This window comes from Sebastes fasciatus, chromosome 10 (genome assembly GCF_043250625.1).
Source record: "Sebastes fasciatus isolate fSebFas1 chromosome 10, fSebFas1.pri, whole genome shotgun sequence".
In the NCBI taxonomy this organism is placed as follows: domain Eukaryota; kingdom Metazoa; phylum Chordata; class Actinopteri; order Perciformes; family Sebastidae; genus Sebastes; species Sebastes fasciatus.
This window is the reverse complement of record NC_133804.1, coordinates 32,300,563-32,320,478: the sequence shown is the minus strand read 5'-3', so window position 1 is coordinate 32,320,478 and position 19,916 is coordinate 32,300,563. Positions and strand designations below refer to the sequence as shown.

Here is a 19,916-nt window from a genome sequence, read left to right as displayed (position 1 = left end):
GAGCCGCAAAACATTTGATTATTGTTATGAAGGTAACACAGTTTATAGTCTAAGTATAAAGTATATAAGTCTAATGCAGTGAGGGACAAAGAGACAATGTACGACGGAGTATTAGGACCACATTGAAGGAAAAAACATCTGAGATTTTCAGAATAAAGTCATAATATTACGAGAATAAAGTCATAACTTTACGAGAAAGAAAGTCGTAATATTATGAGAATAAAATCATAAGTTTAAGAGATAAAACGTCATAATATTACGAGAATAAAGTCATAACTTCACGAGAAAAAAAAAAAACACGTCAAATTACTACTTTATAATATTATGACTTTATTCTCGAAATCTCAGATTTATTTTTTTTTCCTCAATGTGGCCCTAATACTCCGTCGTACCGTCGTACCATAGACCTACAACAATTATAAATAAAAATGAAAATGTAAACAAAAAACAGTTATTCATTTCCATTTTTAAAAATCCACAGGGAGCCACTGGAGAGGAGCTGAAGAGCTGCAGGTTGCTGACCGCTGTTATAAACCAACCGATGGAGCTTTTGAGTTGTGTAACCTTCTTTTGATGTTGATAACCTTTGACCTCTTAGGAGATACAGCGCTTCACTGTGTCTAGTAAAACACGATCCTCCAGACTATCTTTTACTCTCTCTTACGTACACACTGTTTCTATTTCGGTGTGACATTTTCTGACCCCCGGCGTGCCACCGTGACGCAGGAAGTCAAGACTGACACCTGAGTCACATCATGTGTGTTTGTTTGTCTGTATCTCAGTGGGTATAAACGTTCACTCACTGCTCTCGCTCCTGAAATAGGAATCTGACCTATACTCTGCACACTGACGTACACACACACACACACACATTACGCTCTGTTCTCCAGCGCTGCTGTTTTTCCCATTAATTCCTCCAGTCGATCCAGCCCTACATCAGCTTGTCATCGCCCTACCGCCATTCCCCCTCAACCCTGCCACACAGGACCAATCACACTCCCACGTTTCAGTCACTCTGACGCCCGCTCCTCTGGCATTTTGGCGACTGACCTGTCAGCATGCCGCCGGCTTTCCTTTTATGTCTTAAATAAAGGTATAGCAGGCGTAACCCCCCCTCCTGTGACCCATATCTTCTAATGCATATCCCTGCTTGAGGAGTTAAATCACCATGTTGTACAAGGGTTTTTAAGGGATTGTGAAGCCGTTCATCCGTCCCTTACTGACTCCCTTTTTCTTTTGTTGTGTCTCCACCATCTTTCCTCCTCGACCCTCCTGTCTAACTGCACTTCATCTCCTCCTCTGTCCCTCCCGTGTCATTTATTTTCTACCCCCTGCTGTCTTTCCTCCCCATCCCGCCACTCCCTTCCACATTCCTCTCAGGCCCCCAGCAGAGCAGCTCCACGCTGCTGTTTATGGCTGCGGGGGCTCAATCAGAGGAAGTAAAACCCACTATGGAATATGGAGACTGTTAATATAAATGCTGCGGCTGGCGTCTGCGTCTGAGGTTTGAAGGTGTAGAGGTGTTAAATGATTAAAATTGTTCAAACATCAATTTTAAATGAGTCAGTAGCTGCACGGCTGTACTCATTCTCCATTGATTCGTTTAAAATGGTTTCTTCTGGTTGCCGACAAAGTTTGGCGTCAATCAGATAAAGAAGAAGAAGGAGCAGTACTTCTGGTTCAATAGTACACCGTAGATTGGGCAGCAGTTAACTCTTTTTTTATGCTACTTCTTGAATAGTAATTGATAGCGTATTGAAGGAGGGATGAAAGAGGGAGAGGTAGACGGTACAGGGAGGTGGAGGAGCACCATCGTACTCTCTTTTGAAAGGGTTGGCAGAGTCAGGAAGTGATTAGGCCACTACAACAACTCCAATAATGACAATAGGGAAAACATGTCTGCAGCCAGAAGCACTTAGCATCAGGAACAGCACCCAGTATGGTTCCTATTTCAGGGGGTTTCATGAGTGAGTGGGAGGGAGGGGATGGGCACATGGGAAGAAAGAGAAGTAAGTGAGGTGTTAACCTACAGGAGGCTTTCAGGCCTCGGTTTGTTGTTTTAGCTGTCAAGCTTTCTTGCCTCACACGTGCATTTTACAATGATAATGATAACACATGTTAGAAACAATAGGTCTTTCACACAGCGGCTAACAAAAGCACAATTCTGGCAGGCGACCTGTAGGTTTTGCCAGCTGAAATGACGTCTGTAGTGAGCTTCGTCATTAGCTTCATGTTGTTTGACAACCTGACTCGGTATGAAAGAAATCCTGTAAAATGGTCTTGAATATAAACAGCCTGTTCTCTTTCCCAGGGAGTCAAATACAGAGGCTTTGTTACGGCCATCGGCGTGTGATACCGCCGCACAAAGCACCCGTTAGCACCAGTATGAGACGCAGCGGGCTCTCCATTAACTACGATGTAAACCCATCCGCGGCGATGGTAAACGCTCAGAGGAAATGCATCGGGAGCGACTGTGGTGATGTAGTTAAGCTGTTAGTTCATGTTCGGTTTCTTTTTCACTTTACAAACGTAGTACGTTTTAAGTAGTTAGACGGTGAAGACATTTTCCCACCGGTTAATAAACTTGTGACAACACCGGTGTTACCGATTACACCGGATATTTTACAAGAAAAGACGGCGCTCAATATGTGTAGCGCGCTTACTTTGATCATTAACGTCGGGTGGCTGTGTGTCTGGCCTCTCCGGTCTCATTAACGTTATGGTGTAGCATTAGCATTGGGTTTAAATCTGAAATACTTTTGCTTTTCGCTTCGACACCAAATCCTCGGACATCGTCTTGTCTGTCAACTCTCTTTCATCCCGTGTGTGAAATATGACAGCTGCTCAGCACACCTCTGAGCTGAGACTCCGTACGGAGCAGATGCATTCACTTCCAGTCCGTAGCGTCCGTCGTCCTATGTATCGATAACACGGCGCTGATACGCCAAAATAAACTAAATAGGTTTTATTTCTGTAAAAAAAAAAGCAAAACAACGGTGGGGGCGGTGGGCACGTAATGTAATCGGTGTGTGCCCGACCACCGTGTAACGCCAACTACTGCGACAAGCCTATATGTTGCCTGAACCTAAAGGGACGCTAAGCGCCGTGACTGCCGTGTCCGTGTGTTATTGTCGCTTGACAGCGTGCAACATCACTCTAGTTAGAGACTGCAGCGGGATGCACTGTGCTGGCTCTCTGTAATACTTATCTTGTGAGCACAAATGAATTCATGAGTGGGACAGAACATGATAACCGTCTATATAAATATAATATTGTCATTATTTTAAGTATGGTGAAAACCGGGACAATTTGGTCATTTGAGTGTATTACAGATATTTGTTGGGACTCGGGACATCTAGCTTGAAACCGGGACAATCTGGGACAAACTGGGACAAACTGGGACGTCTGGTCACCGTAGTTTAGATGCATAAAATCATACTTGGACAAGCAACACAACTCATGACCTGCAAAACTCTTTAAATACAGAGTTTAACCCTCTTACTACAGCACCGTGCACACAGCCTCAACATGTGGAGAAATCCAAAGCTTGGCCTGTTGTGCTTTGTTATAGTTGCTAAGCTAACGGGGAGCGGTGGACGATCTTTCTGAGAGTAGAAACCTGTGATTTAGTCAGTTGCACCATCTCCTAAAACAATACTTGTGTTAAATTACCGGACACACGCTGACGCAGATCAGCGGCGGAGTGTAGAAATGATTCATGGTCTTGTAGCAGCATGAGGTCTGAGACTCTCGCTCTGGCCACATCATCTCCTGGTTTCACTACAACATCCCTCCTGCTATTTCTCACAACTTTACCAGACTTCTCCGTCAACGGAAAAGAAAATTGTTTTACCGGAAAAGGTGGAGGTACCAGCTGCATCGCTGCAGGGTCAGAGGAAGGTGGCTGGATGAAGCCCAGGCAGAGAGGATGAATGGGTCTGATGAAGCTGATGTTCAGCCAGGATGAGGCAGGAATCGGTCTTAAACACGCCTGAAGGTCCGGTCCGTTCAGACTTGCATAAAATCACACAGTACATTTGGTTCTGAGTGTGACGGGATCTGTCTTTATGTCAGTACCATGCCAGCTCACACAAACGTAACGCCAGGCAACACATGACCTCCAGCAGTGAAACAGCAAAGTGATGCTCGGTTGTTCTCTACTCGTCCCTGCAGCGCTGAATTGGTGGATTTACTGCTCTGTCTTTGTGTTTTCACAGGGCCTCCAGGGAAGCGTGGAAGGATGGGAAGAAGAGGGGAACCTGGTAAGTGACGTCCGCCACCTGCTTTGTTTGTTTATTTATCCTCTTCTCTCTTTTCCTGGAAGTCTCTTCATCTCTCTCTCTCTCTCTCTCTCTCTCTCTCTCTCACTTGCTCCCCTCTCTTGTCCTGGATGACTGGATAACTCCGAGGGCTGGTAAAAGCAGTGACCCGCGAGTCAGTCCGACGGATGACGGGCTGCAGTTGGCCCTTCTCCCTGTCCCTCCTCATTTGCGCAGACGTAGCGCTAAGTTCGGCCATGTGGTTGCACTAACGTTGCCCAGATGTCAGGCGTTTCTCGCTGAGCGGTAGCAGCTGCAGTAGTAGTGCGCGGCCTAATGAGATTCTCCCTCGCCAACATCACTACCCGCCATTATTGTGTTGCTTTTTTTTCTTTTTCCACCCAGACCGCAAAACACTCATCGAGGAACCAAAACAATGCAGAGACAAAGACATAACTCTTGTTACGCAAAAGGATCGTCATGACAGATAGAGCGGATGTTTTTACAAGTTTGAGTCACTCTCGTTTTAAATGGTTTTTATTAAGTGTTGACTCCACCAAATTGTGGCGCGACACTGTCAGACGATTTTTATCAAAACCTGCAGTTTGTTCTGCAGGATGTGTGTCAAGTGGGAAACATCCAGTCTGGTTGTGATTCATCGTCGTAGATTAGATCTGTTCCTGGGAAGATGTTGACTAAGTGAGAGCTCACCGGTAACCTTTATTGCTCTACTTAGCGCACCAAGATCCTTTCTGGAGTTATCTTATCCTTCCAAAGCAGTACTGCAGAATATTTTAAATTAATTCTTGCAAGCTGCTTTTTGAACTTATCTAATTACTTGATTTTATTTGAGGCAGATCTTAAGTTTCATATTTTTGAATCCCACAATTTGCCTATCCGTATTGTGTACCTTTGTTTTTCTGTTAAAGGATTAAAAGCCCCAGACACACCAACCCGACATCAAAGAACTAGCAGCGACAAAAGGTCACCAGTTGTGTCGCCTCACATCGCCTTTGTCTCAGCCAAAAAGTTGCGCTCAAACACACCGTAAAGACTACAGACGACGTCCGACTACCACGCATGTTCTGCGCCTGCGTGAGATGAATTAACTCTCCACACCAGCAGGTCGCGGTCGTCTGTATTTGTCATTCAGAAAAGGGGAAACAGGAAGACCGAGGACGGTGGATATACAAGCCGTTGTTATGATACGTACATCAAATAAAGCGGAGTCTGACGACCATTTAGCCACCACTTAGCTTCACTCCAGATGGACATGTCGCTGTGAAACTATCCGTGTGTTGGAACGATCAGATGAGATGAAGTTGAAAAATGAGAAGGTGTTTCTCCTCTTGACTTTTTCGTTGGTTTGCTTTCCTCACGTCCGTTTCTCTTGTCGTGCACTGATTCGTTTAAGCTGAACAGCCAATCAGAGTGAATTCTCTCACCAACAAGCGACGCCGCCGATTCAACACGCTGAATCGGACGAAAAAACTCAGACACAGGCAGACTACAGCCGACGGACGCTCACCGGTCGGCTTGGTGTGTCAGGGCCTTAAGGCTGAAGGTATTTTTATTTTTTTTTATTGTCAACAAAGCCCATGAAAAGATAGATATACTGTATAGTTCCATGTTAAACAAGGCTCAGTAATATCCACTGCAGTTTTTAGCAACGTGACTCAAACAGGAGCTAAAACTGGTTTATTGGTTGTGATTATTTACGGCAGCATGACAGCATGTGGGACTGACCCTGTGCAACGTTGTGGCTCGCCGATGTGTTTTTTATAGTTTCTGAACATTCTGAACTTTTCATGGGAGTTCTTGACAATAATAGAAATCTAGACTATCACCAGACTTTTCCTTTAAATCCTCTTCATTATCCAACGACCTCTTAATCAGCATAGATTGCAGGAAATCCCTCTGAGGTGTGTGACTCCATCAGGCGATCACAGGACAAGTGAACGCCTGTTTTCAGCCACTTAGAGGAACATTTTGGATGATTATCATTACAGGAAAAGCTCGCCGTTGAGGTTTCACTCACTGGCTGCTCGCTGTTTGTCGCGGGATGTTTGTCTGCATCTGAAAAGGAGCGATGTGGTTCTGTTTAGGTTTTCTCTCTCGTGTTGTTTACTTTGCGTCCTCACGTTGCAGCCTGGCTTATGTAGTGCGTGCGGGGGGGTCGGTGGTGGCATGGAGAAGCTGTTACGCCATCCTCTCTAACTCTGGGACAACTTTTTTACAAGACCAGAAGAGGTTTTCTGCGTTTTCTCAGAAAAAACAAATGAAGAAACAGAAACAGAAACCTGAACAACAGGAAAGAGGGCAGACTGAGTAGTTAAGCATCTGTCTCCTCCTCTCCTGCATCACTATTCTGTTTACCTCTCTCTCTTTCTTTCTCATTAGTCTCCACACACCTGTCTCAAGTTCAGTGGTTAAAGCTGTTCTTCCTCTAAACCATTGTGCATTTGTTTACCTAACTGTCTGGCCCCAGAAGCTCCTCGTCTCCGGCGTCTAGACGACGCAGCTATATTTGATTGACATGGTCTCCATGCCTCATAAACCTCAACACCTCTCTCTTCTTCCCCCTTTCACCTTCTCACCCCAAACCACCTTCATTTTTTTTTTTTACCCCAAAAATGCCCTTTTCTTTCCCCCTCGATATCAAACAGCAAACTTCAAGGCTCACATAGATTCTGGTCAGGTTGGCAGGACTTTTTATATGTTTAAATAGAAACAAAACACCACAAATAGCCCACTTTACCCCAGAGGGAGGTCTGTTTTCAATCTGGCGGAGTTTATAGATGTTTAGTGTTGCGTCCATGTCGTACCAGCGGTGGCGCAGCTCCAAATCCTGCCACAGACTGCAATCGTGTTAACAATCACATAAACCAGCATCGTGATTTGTTTTAAATTTAGATCAGATAAATATAAACCAATCACTAATATAGAATTATTTAATGGCAGAATGATATATTCACTTTGTAGGGGTTAGGGTGGTTTATTATCGTCCCTCGGCCTTTTAAGAGAATGTTTTTTTTTATAAGAATCTTCCATTAAGAAGTCTTTTGATCATTACTGTTGTTTTTGGTTAGGCTAAGTAAGAAAAGCAGAATGTTCTTTTAGCTGCTGAGGCTCAACATCAGAGCATTTCAATCAGATCTGAAAGTCTGCCCCGGAGAAATCTCTGAGATTTTTTTTTTAATATACTTTAAAGGGGCGCACAGTTTGCCAGCACACCCCCGACCTTTTCACCGCCTGTTTGTCCTCCATCTCATACACCCGTATCTGTCTCGGGAAACAAAGTCTTGACATGACTTCATGTCCTTAATGCAAAACATGGCCCATTATCCAGAAGTCTGTTTATCATAACGGGTTCGCCACAAACTCCGTTGGCAACGGCTCTAATGAGCTTGTTCTGTACCATATTTAGGTGGTTAATTACAGTCATCATCTAACAAACCGCATTGCATGCACAGTTTTTTTTTTTGTTCACTGCTCCGAGGAATTGATTGCTGTACAAACCAAAAGATTACCGTAACTCACACGTGCTGCGCTTCATCTGTCAGATGTATAGAATTTATTTTCTAATATCTGGTTTCTCTTTTTTTCTGTTGCAGGACCGCCTGTAAGTACAATTTCATCTCATCCAGGTTGTATTAAAATCATCTTACAGTACTTTCACACACACACACACACAAACAAGTACACGTATTATCCTTCACTATAGGGATGCACCGATACCACTTTTTTTCAGACCGAGGACAAGTACTTACATTTGAGTACTCGGCGATACCGTGTACCGATATGGTTACCTTTCTGTGCCGAAAGAACCTCGTTAACAGCGAGCTGGAGGGTGTGAGCGACACACGGCAGGCTGGGGAGTCCCGCATACGAGGCGGTGCACCGCGACCGGCTCTATGTCGGCTTGGAAAGGCTCGGGGCGAAGGTGCTTCTCGTGGCCGTGACCAAAGTATCACCGGGGCAGACTGTCCTCAGTGCGCCCGAACCGCGTCGTGCCCCCAGGGCGGGGCTCGGCCCACGTGCCAAGGGTTCTGCAGCGATGTCGGCAACCCACCTGACCCGTCTTGAAACACGGACCAAGGAGTCTAACGCACGCGCAAGTCAGAGCGTGCAAGCAAAATCCTCTGGCGCCACGAAAGTGGGGGCCGGCGCGCGCCGGCTGAGGTGAGGTCGGCGCACCAACAGCCCGTCTCGCCTGCACCGTCGGGGGAGGTGGAGCGTGAGCGCGTGCGATAGGACCCAAAAGATGGTGAAGAGAGGTTAACGTCGCGCTGCCGTAAAGTGGTATCGGTGCCATTATATCGATGCCGTTGTATCGGAGCCGTTTTGCGAGTACGAGTACATGAACACAGTATCGGACCTGATACCCGATACTGGTATCAGTGCATCCCTACTTCACTATGCAAACTATGGTTTTTCTCTCACAGCTGTAAAACATGAACACACAAACTGTCACAGACTCACTCACACATGTGCATCCACAGAGCGCGGCACAGTAAACGGACCACCTAGGATGCATGTGTGTGTGTGTGCGTTTCATGGTGATGGTTAGGGGATAGGTGACTTATTAGCAGCGAGTTATTCTCCTCTGTGGGACTATAACTCCTGCTGACACTCTCTCTCACACACACACACACACACACACACACACACACACACACACACACAGCAGATAAAACACACACGTATACTCAAAGACATGTACTAACTGGAGACTGCTGCTGCCTTCAGGTTTGAAATTTCTTCAATTTAAAAGGAATTTTCAGATTTTATTTTTGCTTTACATGTGGCACAGATCAGATATGAAGTGGAACATCTTATACCTTAAGAGGAAAATTGCATGTGCAGCTGGTTTACTCTAAGTGTGCATGAAACAATGTATAATTTATCTTCTTGAACGCACCCAAAGTCGAGCCCATAAAGTGGAAGTGAAGGTGTGGTAATGCGGAGTCTCCACAAAGTAACATCTGTCAGTACGAGTTGTCGTGAGTCGAGTGTATCGGCTTGAAGCTGTCATAAATAATGTAAATGGCAATTTGCTTTCTAATTACTCAACAATACAAAATAAATCTGTTTGAAAGTGGATGTAAACAAGTGCCAAAATACAGGCCATACATCGTTTAACTGGGAGTCAGAAGTTGTAGTGTAAATAAACATACTGTACTGTATGATTAAGCCTTCACTCAATGTTCATTCATTCCAGCTTTAAACTCCATCAGTCAGTCATTTAGTTCATTCAAAAAGTCTTTTATACGAACCAGTAAAAGAACTGATCCTGTGTATCGTTTAATACTGTAGAACAAAGTGTACCAGAGGCCTGGACTACGAAGCGGTTAGCGAGGTAACTTCAGGGTTTAACCCTTCAGGGTTTTTACCGTCCTTCGACGGTGGTTCACTTCTTACCGAGGTAGATCGCCATGGTAACTTATGCTGAATATATATGTGTATATGTTCCAGCTAAGAGATCAACTCGTATGAAAGCACCGCCTACTGACCAATCAGAGCTCGATGCGCAGATCGTATAATAATATTACACACATATGAAGAAGTTACAGTTATAATCCAGAACTAAAAACAACACAGTTTAAACTGACAGATGAAGGAAGGACAGCTGGATTTATGCTGTGGGTGTTTACCGCTTTGAATTATGTATTTATATTTATTTTTCTTACTTGCTCTCAAGTCCGTTTCACCGCGCCGGAGACGGGGACGCAGCTGAAAGAAGGCTGAAATATTCACGCACGCCATATCTTTCTCAAAGGGGCATAAAGTGTGGTGTACTCTTCCATCACAGATATTTATAATATCACTGCCCCATCTAGATGACTATATCTGACTTTTGAGTATTCTGTTAAATTAATAAATCTGTTAAAGGGACTGTTTGTAAGAATCAGAAATGCTTGTTAACAGCGACACCTGTGGCCGATAAGTCAACTAAAGTCAGCGTCCTGTTGCTCGCGCTTGTGCTCGCTCTACATAGACATGAACGAGCATCGCTCAAAACAGTGAGGCGACACACGTCAGCTAAAAGCACAATATCACTCTATATTTCAGCTGCTTGGCAGTAATGTTAGCTGACCAGACGAAGGTCTCTCCATGAATCAATGCTGATCCTAGTGTTGGCTTTTCCTGCCTCAGCCTCCCGACCGCGGCCGGAGGAAACGGGAGACACCGGAGTTTTGGTCGGAGACGATAACGTTTCTCGCTGCGGAGCCGAGAGGAGTAGAGTAGAGCAGAGACTCCAGCCCTGGAGACCAAAGCTACGGTCTCCCCCGTGTCCTCCGACCGCGGCCAACACTGTTTAACAGACGGGCTTCACTAGATATAATTTTGCGGTTTTGGTGCTTCCGTGTAGTTTGTGTTGGAGTCTGAGTCTGAACAGCGTATCCACGCGCGAGCGCGCATGGGACACCGACCCGCAATGATTTATACGTGTAAGAAGTTACAAACTGTCCCTTTAATTTACGCATTCACACACATCGGCATTCTTTTGCCAGCTGTCCTTCCTACTTTTAGTCTGGATTATGTGTTTAACTTCTTCGTATTTGTCTAATATTATAGTTCGCTCTGCCTGTCTGTCTGCAATTCTGTAGACTTGTCCATGTTTGTGATTGGTCAGATGCTGCAAACACCGCCCCATTCATGTGAACGCGCTCGTAGCCAGATGGAGAAAAACTCTGGGTTGATTAACCGAGTTGATAACCGCCGTCGTAGGGACCGCTTAGCGGGATCTCGTTTGTTAGGGTTAGTTAAGCCAGATGATGAGAAGATACCCTGGGTATGTTGAACTCGCTTCGTAGTGCAGGCCTCAGGTCTTGTGACGAGTTAATATATTCATATACAGCGTGTGTTGTGTGCAGCTGTTGGTTTGTGTTCTAACCTGTCTTCAATGCTTCATGCTTTAATCTCTAACCTCACCAGGGCAAGGCTGGACGGGATGGATACCCGGTAAATTTGATTTGTTATTTATCCTGTCACTCTTCAATTCACCCAATCACGCCTCTATTTTCCTTCCTGGATTTATTCCAAATTTTCCCCGCAGCTTCATTAGACCTTTCTGCTGTTTCTTCCTCTCTGCTCTTTCTGAAAAAAACACTTTTATTCTAATCGTCGCCCGTTTCCTTCACCTCTTCATGCTCCTCACCCGATGATGCATCCTGCCCCGTGACTGAGAAGTGACTCAAACACAAAGACGGTTGTATTTAAACACAACCAGACAATGAGACTAAGTATTTCCCACACTTAGTTAGAAACATCACATCTCACTGACTCAGAGCAGAAAGCATATTTAGCACATGTGTGAAAATAAACATAAAGACGGATCTTGTGAAAATGTCATCTGTAAACACAAACCACTGGTGTGTTAAACCACACCGATGAAAATGTGAAACATTCATTCACAAGGCACAAATTTATGGCCTTCAGCTTTTTAAATGGTGTTCACTAATGTTTGAATAATATAACATATGATAAGATGTACTTTATTGTCCCCCGAGGGGGAATCTTTGCTTTGGCGATAGAGCTGCACACAGCTGCAGACAGCCTAAAACAATACAGCCGACCTGAGACGAAGATATGTAAAATATTGCACATGCCCTGAGCGATAAAAGATATATACATACGTAGTCATTATTCAATCAGCAGAGAATCATAAAACCCATAATACATAATGCAGAGAACTAAATTCAATAGCATGAATGAGACCATCGCTACTGAATGCAAAGCAGATCATTGTTTTAGTTCATTTACTCAGGACTGTGCTTAGATACTTGAACCTTTACTTAAGTATTTATGCTACTTTATACTTCTACATCACTACATTTCAGAGGGAAAAGTTGTACTTTACAATCCACTATATTTATTCAATAGCTTTAGTCACCAGTTACCTTGAAGATTTATATTATTTTTAGCTTTTACGCCTTTATTGATAGTGACAGAGATAGTACTGAAAGGGGGAGAGAGAGAAAGGGGATGACATGCAGCAAAGAGCCACAGGTCGGATTTGAACCCTGGGCCGCTGCAGTATTATTATTACCTCCGCCAAGGCCGAAGACCTAGGAAGGAGGTTATGTTTTCACTGACGTTGGTTTGTTCGTCTGTCTGTCTGTCTGTCTGTCTGTCTGTTAGCAGGATTACTCCAAAAGTTTGTGATGGATTTGAATGAATGAAATTTCTTGGAGGGACGGGGTGTGGCACAATGAACAATCCATTCGATTTTGATGACGATCCGGATCATGATCCGGATTCAGGAATATTTGTAAGGATTCTGATCAGCCTGAGCATTAAGACCACAGGGTATAACACATGCGCAGTGTAACTGATGACGCGTTGATGACGCATGACCACGCCTCCTTCTGAGAGCAGAGATACGTGTGTGTGTGGATGTGTGTGCGGGAGCTGCTGTCCGTCCGCGGTGAGAAAGAAAAAAGTGGTAGATGACGGGATGAGAGACAACGTAGTGTAACGTTATACAGACATAACAAGGCTACTGAATGAGAGAGACATCCGCCGATACGTTACACGGAAACACACCGTGTTAATAACAAGCCGACCACCTCACGGTACCGCCAGCTGTGAGCTGTGATCTGTTTTTAAAGTCACGCACCTTGGCGGAGGTCTGCGCTCTCCGAGCGCAATTCTAGTTATTAATATTATTAATACAACATATCCACTAATAAATTAGGATACATTATCAAAGATAAGCTACCCAGCAGTATATAAAGTAATTAAAATCAGTCTCACCTTTACCAGCTGCAACATTAAGGTGATGTAATGCATCAATAACTATAGTCTGGTGATTTGCAGGATTTCCACACTGCGGTATTACTACTTTCACTTAATGAATACTTCCTCCACCACTGGATTTCCAGTAGTGATGAGTCCCATATAAACACTGAGAGTCAGTTCTGGTGTTATCCAGAGATATAGCGGCCTCTTGTGGCCGGTGGTCACTAGACTACTGACTTTCTCCACAGCTGAGATAAAACATCTCAGGGCTCTGTTGCTGATTTGTGGCATAGTCATCGCCGTCGGCCATTCTCATCATCTGACACAGATACACCCTCATCATTCAAGAGCTCAGGTTGTGTGTGTGAGCAGATGGACGTCTGCATGGTGTCCAGAAGCATCAGCTCTGTGTGTGTGAGCGTGTTACATGCTCAGAGAGAACCGCTATATCGTGTGACCCCCCCACCACCACCACGTCTGTCTGGTTGCCGCAGTAGTCGCCTGGTGTTGTGTTCCACGGCGTCTTGTTGGTCGTGTTGTTGTCTCACTGGGAATTGTGGGAAGTTCATTACCCATGGGAGGCTCACTCTCCCAGTCAGATTCCCAGTCAGTCTGCCCGGCACTGCACGGCCCTCCTGACGGGAAATGCCTGCTGCTAATTACACACAGGTGGACCGAGCGCTACAGAGAAGTGTGCACACGTTTGTGTTTGTTTGCCTGTGTGACTCTATTCATCTTTTGTCACTGTCCTCATTAGAAGTTGAGGCGCATTATTGTGTTGCTTTTTTTTTAACTTTAAACTTTATTATAATGATGTAATGTGTTGCTTTCAAAGATGGATAATCCTTCCCCGGTCCCCGTCATCAAGTGTAAGAGGCGGCCTCCTTTTTACGATGAGTATGACTGGGAAGCTGCGTGTATGAAGTTACAGTGAAACAACAGTAGATTAATCATATTGGCAATTAACATGGACAGCACATTATTTCATTTAGCAGCAGAGATGATCAAGTTTCAAACATCGAAGCTTAAAAAAGGGGCCGTTTCTTCCTGTTGGGTATCCCTGTTTGTGTATCTGTGTCCACATGTGTGCAGATGTGAGTGAACTCCATCCAACCACCAGCACCACCCATAGTTTATGTAGATCTCTGTAACAAAGGCCAGAGCTGTGGAAGTGGTCAGAGGTCTCTCTCTCTCTGTGTGTGATACGTTTTTAACACCAATAACTCCTCTCATATGGAGAGGGGGGGGGGGCATGCGCACATCAACACAAATGAGTCAAGTCAGTTTCCGGAGAGCACCGCGGTGCTAACTCGTGTTGTGCCAGTGAATTTTTGTGCCAGTAAATGTTCTTTTCTTTATTTTTCCATTGTTTAAACAAACAACTAGATCGCCTTCCAGCACTTTTTTTTTTTTTCGTTGCCCTCTTTCACCCACATTACAGTATGTCACGGTACAACTCAAGCCTTTAACCCCTCAGCAGGCCGGAGTCTGAACTCTGTGACTTCACATCAGTCAACAGTAGGAACATAACAATTTCATTGGCGGAAAGTAATTCAGTACATTTAGTCAAGTACTTTACTTAAAGCTGAAGTAGGCGAGGTTGGAGCAGATATGATTTAAAAAAAGTCATTTTTATAAAACGGTCGCTATATCGTGACAGTAGTACATGAAACAGGTGACTTGAAAAAAATCATGTTCCTCCGGTGTCCTCCGGTGCTCCTAACGGCATCTGCAAGATTTCACAGACCGGAGGAAAACAAGCAGTAAGAGCTGATCTGAGGTCTGCTGTCCAGCTGCTGTCTATGAGAGCCGGCTGTCAATCACTCTGAACTCCGACCAAACGGTCAAACTAGGCAGCGCTGATCAAATATGAATCAATATTATACGTTACATTGATGCCAATTTCTCTCCTCAGATGTTTTCAGAATCATCTTGTAGTGCACGGTTTAGCTGTAAAATGATAAAGTTTGTGACGCTGCCGTCATTGTGAAATCTGGTGAAGGAACGCCAAATTCCGGTCACATGACCAGAGCACAGCCAATAGGAACGCTCTCTCAATGAAATGACCTGTGATTGGTCAAAGTCTCCCGTCACGGGCTAGATGTTCTAAAGCTTGAAAACAGAGCCATGAGGAGGAGCAGAAGTCTAGTTATCTCTCAGGACACTTGAATTACAATATGCTGAAAGGTTGTTATGGAATTTCTGCCCAATGATGCCAAAAATATATACTGCCTGACACTTTAACAATTGTCATATAAGCCAGTGGTTCCCAAACTTTTTCACGTCAAGGACCCCTAAACTGAGAAAATTAGACCACAGACTCCTATTTGTTATAATTATAATGAAAATAAATGATTCCCCTGTTTCCTGGGGACCCCTGGAGGTCCCTGGACCCCGCTTTGAAAAAAAACACTGATATAAGCTATGTGCATACACGTGTGCACGTCTGCCAGTGTGTGAGCGTGCATGTGCTGCACTTCATTCAGGTGGCATAAACACACACCCGTCTCGCAGTCGTTCATGCATGCAGCAGTCCACTTCCATTGAAGTATTAGCTCTGTGATTAACGGTGTTAATGACGTGCGGGTTGTGTGATTCTCAAGCATATCAGTGTGTGTTGAGTGCGTGCTGATGTATGTTTTCTCTCCTCATGTAACCCCATGTCACTTCTTCCTCTCATAAATCACAGGGTTAGGGAGGGAGGGGTTTGAGTTTCAGTAAAAGAGCCGTCTCACTGTCAAACAATCAAAGTGGAGCAGGCTGACAGAACAGTGCAGAGGGGTAAATACACACACCAGTCGATGTCCAGCCACTGGCGTGTTTACACCAAAGTGCCGGTCTGTGACATGCAGACAGCGGCCCTCAGCAGAAAACAGGCCAAGGCTTCCATTGTTCAGCTTTCCAGGCTGCCGAGCGCAGATTAAAGCCAGACAGTCAGCCGACAACATGTCAGTAATTTTCTGTCCCAAACACACAGCTCTCTGGTATGCTTTATTGTGCTCTCTGGTTCTGGATTTCTTTTTTTAAAGAAGCGAATGTCATGTTCCTGCAGCCCTGACACAGAGAGGAGTTTAGTCCCTGTGGCAACATGAAAGTGAGGAGGAGGAGGAGAGGAGGATCACTGCGAGAGGGGAAAAGATAATGGTATCAAAGTAGAACCAGGGGGAGTGGGAAAGGGTTCTCCCTTAATTTTGCCGCCACGTAATTAAGCCCATTTGAGCCCTAATGTGTGCGACACATTGCCATGTGTGTTTCTAGCTGAGAGACGTCTGCTCTGATGTGCAGACACCAGGTTTTTCACGCAGCATCCTCAACAATTACACCGTGCTGGATAATTACCAGTCTGCACCATAGGGAGCACAATAAAGACACCTCCTCGCCCTGTTTCATTGGGATTAACAAACACACGTATGAGCATGCACACACACACACAAACATAGACACAGACATATGCCCCCCCCCCCCCCCCCCCCCCCCCCCGCAGGCCAAGTTATTTTCCAGAAATGTGTTTAAAAGCCATCTAATTGGTGGGAATGCTGAATCAGAATTTTTTGTTTTATCTGCTGAGGGACGCTGCAGGACAAGATGGCACACACACACATAAAAAGGCGTTTTTCTTGATTTCCCCACATTCACTTGAGGTTTTGTGGTAATCTCAGGCCTATTTTCTCACTTTTTCTCAACATTAATCTCCCAGTTTTCTTCTATTTTTCCTCTATCCCTCTTTTTTATTCTGCGGCTTTGATCCATTTGTGGTATGAGACCAAAAGATTTTACTAGCGGCTTTTTTTTTTTTTTTTTTTTATTCGGCCTGTTCTATTTTTATTTGAATTCCAGCTCTTTTTTCTCGCCTTGCAGACTGTTGTTGTGCTGTATGTTTGTACCACACTGGAGGTACAGTATTACAATGCAGCTATTAGGGCTGGGTTATCTCTCTCATCTTCAACCTCTTATCCGGGGTCAGGTCGTGGGGGCAACAGCTCCAGCAGCGGACCCCAAACTTCCCTTTCCCGGGCCACATTAACCAGCTCTGACTGGGGGATCCCGAGGCGTTCCCAGGCCAGTGTGGAGATATAATCTCTCCACCTAGTCCTGGGTCTTCCCCGTGGCCTCCTCCCAGCTGGTCGTGCCTGGAACACCTCCCCAGGGAGGCGCTCAGGGGGCATCCTTACTAGATGCCCGAATCACCTCAGCTGGCTCCTTTCGAGGCGAAGGAGTAGCAGCACCATATAGCAGGCGCAGTAGCGTTTCCTTTAACTCCGCCTCCCAGCCCTCGCTGCAGCCTCGGTCTGGGTGTCATTCACATGAACGCAGGAAGGCTATTTTATAACTTTTAAGACCTAATGGTTTAAATAAGAGCTATTCAAGCTGAGTTACAGACGTCTCTTTCCCAATGTAAGTCTATGGGAAAAAGTATTTTTGGACCCAATGGCATCACGTGACGCACACAGAAGTTGTAGTACCGCCGTTTGGCCACTATGAAACATTGCTTCACAGCCCAGCACTCTTCCTGGGGGGCTTGGTTCAGGCAGGTAATCTTGGCCGTATGGTGCGGTGGTGGGACAATCACACGTCGCATTAAATCGAAGAGTGCTTGGCTGCAATAAAACCAACAAAAAGGATCGAATGCAGGTTTCGTTTGACTGGAAAAGTTTCGACTACTTGGTACTGGATTATTTCGGTCCAAACCTTTTAAAGGAGGAGCGATACCCAGCCTCTGGCAGCTATATAGAAAGAAAAGCACAGAATATATATTAAGGGCCACACATTAAAATCCAATTTCCCCTGGCTCCTGTGTTCCCGACTCTTGTTCTCATTCATATAAACCATACTGGCCCGTTGGTTTCCTTTAAAAGCTCCTTCTGACCTCTGTTGTTGATTTAAGTGAGGCTCATATATTTTAAAGTATCTCATCTTATCAGTCATAGAAGAAGCTTTCAGGACTTCTGTTTTCTTGGTTGAATTATTGCTCCTGGTAGAAACTCTGGCTCTTATTTTATCCCATATTGGATCCCAGTTAAGTAAGGAAGGTCATAGAGGTTATATCTACTATATATACTACTGGTGCAGGCAAACTGTCAGCTGCCAGATATTAGATACAGGGTTGTATTGCTGAGAATAAACCCTCTCTGTCACACACACACACACACACAAAGGAAGAGACACACACAGCTATAATACTGACTGTTCACAGGCCTCTGTGTGGCTTGTTAGCGGCCATAAATCAGTCTGTTTCTGCTCCGGTTCAGACCGATGACCTCACCGTGTACACCTCGTCTACTCATCCTGACGAGTCTTGAAGGAGCCGAGCCTTGATAAACGCTGCCAGATGCACAGATATCACTGCACACACACACACACACACACACACACACACACATATAGATCCAGAGACATGGACACCAGGGATGGGAAAACTCACTGTGACATCTGTAGGCTTATTCAAACTCTCACACGTTGCCACGACATGACGAGCACAGCGTGCTGCCTTTAATAGAGTGGTGAAGCTACAACCTGTCCTGTATTATTATACGTAGCATTACATCCTTACTCTTCTCAACGTCAGATGAAATTATTGCGGTCCGATTGGTCCCAGTTAGGGATGCACCGATACCGTTACCAGTATCGGTTATCGGGTATCGGGTTCCGATACTATGCTCATGTACTCGTACTCGCAAAACGGCTCCGATACAACGGCATCGATACCACTTTACGGAAGCATGACGTTAACCTCTCGTCACCATCTTTCGGATCCTAACACACGCGCTCATGCTCCACCTCCCCGACGCTGCAGGCGAGACGGACCGATGGTGAGCCCGACCCTGCGGGGCCGGGATCCCACATCAGCCAGGCCCTCACAGGGTTTTGCTTGCACCCCTCTGACTCGCGCGTGCGCTAGACTCTTTAGTCCATGTTTCAAGATGGGTCAGGGGGGGTTCCCGACATCCCCTGGTGCCTTTTACGTGGGCCGACCCCCGCCCTGGGGCACGGTGCACACGCGGTGACACTTTGGCCACGGCCACGGGAAGCACCTTCTCCCTGAGCCTTTCCAAGCCGACCTAGAGCCGGTCGCGGCGCACCGCCTCGTATGCGGGACTCCCCAGCCTGCCGTGTGTCGCTCACACCCTCCAGCTGGCTGTTAACGAGGGTCTTTTGGCACAGAGAAGTACTTGTATCGGTACTCAGTATCGGCGAGTACCCAAATGTAAGTACTTGTACCTGTACTCGGTCCCCTAGTCCCTAGTACCCTACTCCCAGTTATTTGTTCCACCCCCCCGTCTCCGCCGCCTACTGCTGATTTCACAAGGCGCCCTCAATCAAGAAGACGTCGGGAGCCTCAAAGGCTTTTTTGCTGTACTTTTTTATAACTCTTTTTATACAGACTAACCACTTGAGTTTTTGAAGAGTGTTTACAGCCGTTAGCCGCCCCATTACAAGACCAAAGAGGGGCAGCAAATGATCACATGACCTATTAATTAGAGCAGCTCCCAAAGTATCATTTCACTCCTTCCTGCTTCTCCTCTTCCCCCTCCGTCCTCATGAAACCCGCCGTCCATCCATCAAAGCAGGAGGCGACGACACCACGGTGGGTTTTTTCACTAGAGGCCGGATAGCACCCATGGGGCTGGTAAAGCAGGGAGATGAAGAGGAAAAAAATTCTCATGGAAGCCATCCAAGGCCAGAGATGACGATAGTTAACGGTGGTTTCCAGTCTGCAGAGCCACCAGGGCTGTGGTCGAATAGTCCTTTTTCTCTCTTAGGAAGGTTCCTAACGGAGTGAAATGACCCGGTAGCAGCCGTGATGAGAGCTGTTTGACTCCTCTAAATGCTGAGGAAAGGTGCTTCAATGCTTCCTTTATTATCTCCTTTAGCGTAAGATACACTGGACCATCCTTTACCAAAGGAAACCAG

General features: G+C 45.5%; 1 protein-coding gene across 1 annotated transcript in view; it reads left to right on the top strand.

Annotated features, from left to right (window-relative positions):
• Positions 1-19,916, top strand: part of LOC141774734 (uncharacterized) — a 158,137-nt gene that overhangs the window by 106,632 nt on the left and 31,589 nt on the right. Inside the window, exons 3-5 of the mRNA XM_074647531.1 lie at positions 4,218-4,262; positions 7,874-7,881; positions 11,199-11,225. Coding sequence (XP_074503632.1) covers positions 4,218-4,262; positions 7,874-7,881; positions 11,199-11,225 — 80 coding nt within the window. The remainder of the gene's footprint in view (positions 1-4,217; positions 4,263-7,873; positions 7,882-11,198; positions 11,226-19,916) is intronic.